Here is a 2,795-nt window from a genome sequence, read left to right on the forward strand (position 1 = left end):
GGAAACCATATACTGCTTAACTATTAGTATTATTTAGGTCCAAAATAAACGATTCCCTGTCGTATATATATAGCTCTCTCTTTTTACATACTAGTATGTTGTAGTTGGTGGAAGCTAGATGAATCCCCAAAATGGAGAACCTTTTTGTACTGAATCCACGGCTTGACCACCACGACGGAGGTGAACATTCTGCGAACACCATTATGATCAACGGCTGAAATATTGAGATAATACTTCATCCCTGACACCACTTGCTTCTTTGCCTCCACCACCTCCACAAACTTCAACGCCTCGCCTCCGCCGTTGCTTTTTTTGTAGTTGTACTCCTCTACCGCGAACTTCCCAAGCTCCTGCACCTCCATGTTTGTCCTCACGTCAGTAATCTCCGTCTTCGCTCCAACTATCAGCCGGCCACACGACGCCGTTGATAGAATGCAGAGCAAGCTGGTTATGAGGATTGCAATATTCACAGGAACAGCCATCATAAAACCACAAAAGAAATGATTAACTTGTGTGTAGGGTAGGGTGTATAAGAAGGAGAATGAATGAAAAGATATGATTTGGTGAATGTGGGATGAGATATATATAGTAGTGGAGATAAAGCAAACAGCGGGCTGCGAGCTGCCGCGTATAATTTGATTGAATATGATCTATGGGGGATGGGGTTGTTTCGGAGTTTTGTGTGGGAATTATTGAGCTATCACCTCGGGTTGTGGTGCTTTGAACTTTGGAGTATTTCAGCCTCTTTACAGGTCCACGCTTGATGCTTGATGCTTGATGCGTAATCGTTCATTTGATGTTTTTGTTAGAGGATGACAGGTGGCATTCATAAGCTTCACAAACTGCCACCTTTGGGCTAATATGCATGCATACGTACATTTTGTGTGAATAATATTACTAATAAAACTTTGCAAGTAGTGCAGCTGGATGGCATTGCTTCCACTAGGGTGCACAAGCGACGAATTTGATTACACTTGAATTTCTTTTTTAACTTAAACTAAATTAACTCATATATAATGAAAATTACCGTAAAGATAATAAGCGATTCTTAGATTTGTTAGTGTGGGAGACACTTTTAGTGATGAGAGAAAAGAGAGAATAAAAAATAATGATTGATATTATTGAATTATGATTTTATAAATTGAATTATAAAATATATCTATTTATATACAACTAACTTGTATATTAAGTAACACACCTTAAATCCTAATTAACTTTGGGCTTGGGCTATACAACTTGTATTATATCACAACACGCCCTCGTATAATCTAAGATGTCGAACATACGTTAATCATAGTCGATCTGAACTATTCTTAATTTCTTTCTCAAATTCAAGAATTTGTCGTTCTTCAATCCTTTGGTGAAAATGTCGGTTAACTGTGCTTCATTTGACCAATGCCTTACTTCAAGATCACCTTGATTTACCTTCTCCCTTAAGAAGTGAAATCTAACTTCGATGTGCTTACTCCTTTCATGCAAAACTGAATTCTTCGTAAGATTTATGGCTGACTTGTTGTCAATCTGCAGCACCAGAGGTTTCTTGACTTCGACCTCAATCTCTTCCAGCACATATTTAATCCAGATTGTTTGACACGCAACATAAGATCCTGCTATATATTCAGCCTCACACAATGACAATGTCACCACAGGTTGCTTTCTCTCGCACTATGAGATTGGGGCACCAAATACTTGAAAGAAATAATGAGTTGTGCTTCTTCGATTTTTCTTATTTCCACACCAACCAGCATCTGAATAACAAGTAACCATAACTTCTTTTCTTTCAAAGTCTCGTTGAAATAGAATTCCATAGTTTATCAATCCTTTTTAAGTATCTCAGGATTCTTCTTGTATCCTTCATGTGTGACACCATTGATCTACTTATGTATCTGCTCACTAATCCAACTGAGAAACCTATATCAGGTCAACTGTTGCACACATACCTCAGAGATTCGACAATTTCTTTGAACAAAGTTGCATTAACTTTGTCTTCCTCTCCATGGAGTCAAATCATCCATCCTAAATCTCTTGAGTATCTCTTTGACATACTTTCTTTTATGTAGCATCATGCATTGCTTCGACATTTGAAATTCCATGCCTAGGAAATAAAACAAGTTTCCCAGATCCGACATCTCAAATTCCTTCATCATCAGCTCTTTGAACTTAGACAAGTTCTTCAAGCTATTTCGAGTTATCAGCAAGTCATCGACATATAAGCATATGATTGTTATATCTTGTGCCACAACATGTTCATAAACACCATACTTAAACTTGCATTTGACGAATCCCTATTCGACTAAGTATGAGTCGTTCTTCTTGTTCAATGACCTAGGTGCCAGCTTGAAGCCATAAAGTGCTTTGTGCAACTTATACACTTTCCTTTATTCCTACTGTATCACAAACCCAGAAGGATGTGTGACATAGACTTCTTCGTCTAAGGGACCATTCAAAAATGTTGATTTCACATCTATGTGAAATATCGACCAACCTTGCTTGCATGCTAAGGCTACAACCAATCTGTCAGTCTCTAATATTGTGACATGTGCATATACTTCAGAGTAATCAAGTGCTTCTCTCTAAATAATTTCTCGAGCTACCAATCTCACCTTATATCTTGCTATCGACCCATCATCATTGTGTTTCAACTTGAACACCCATTTCACTTTGATAACTTTTATATGTTCCATAAACTTGACAAACTCCCATGTTTTATTTCTTTCGATTGCTTGTAACTCTTCGACCATAGCATACTTCCACTTCATATTCTTTAAAACCTTGTTATAGTTGATTGGTTTAAC

The 2,795-nt window shown here is 37.5% G+C and overlaps 1 protein-coding gene across 1 annotated transcript in view; it reads right to left on the reverse strand.

The window, feature by feature from the left end:
• The window catches only part of LOC127083153 (cysteine proteinase inhibitor B), an 801-nt gene extending 79 nt beyond the window's left edge, over positions 1-722 (reverse strand). The window contains exon 1 of the mRNA XM_051023402.1: positions 1-722. This exon is cut by the window's left edge and continues 79 nt beyond it. Coding sequence (XP_050879359.1) covers positions 84-485 — 402 coding nt within the window. The 5' untranslated portion in view covers positions 486-722 and the 3' untranslated portion in view covers positions 1-83.
• Positions 723-2,795: the final 2,073 nt, after the last annotated feature.

The sequence above is a fragment of the Lathyrus oleraceus genome, chromosome 5 (assembly GCF_024323335.1).
Source record: "Lathyrus oleraceus cultivar Zhongwan6 chromosome 5, CAAS_Psat_ZW6_1.0, whole genome shotgun sequence".
Taxonomy (NCBI): Eukaryota; Viridiplantae; Streptophyta; class Magnoliopsida; order Fabales; family Fabaceae; genus Lathyrus; species Lathyrus oleraceus.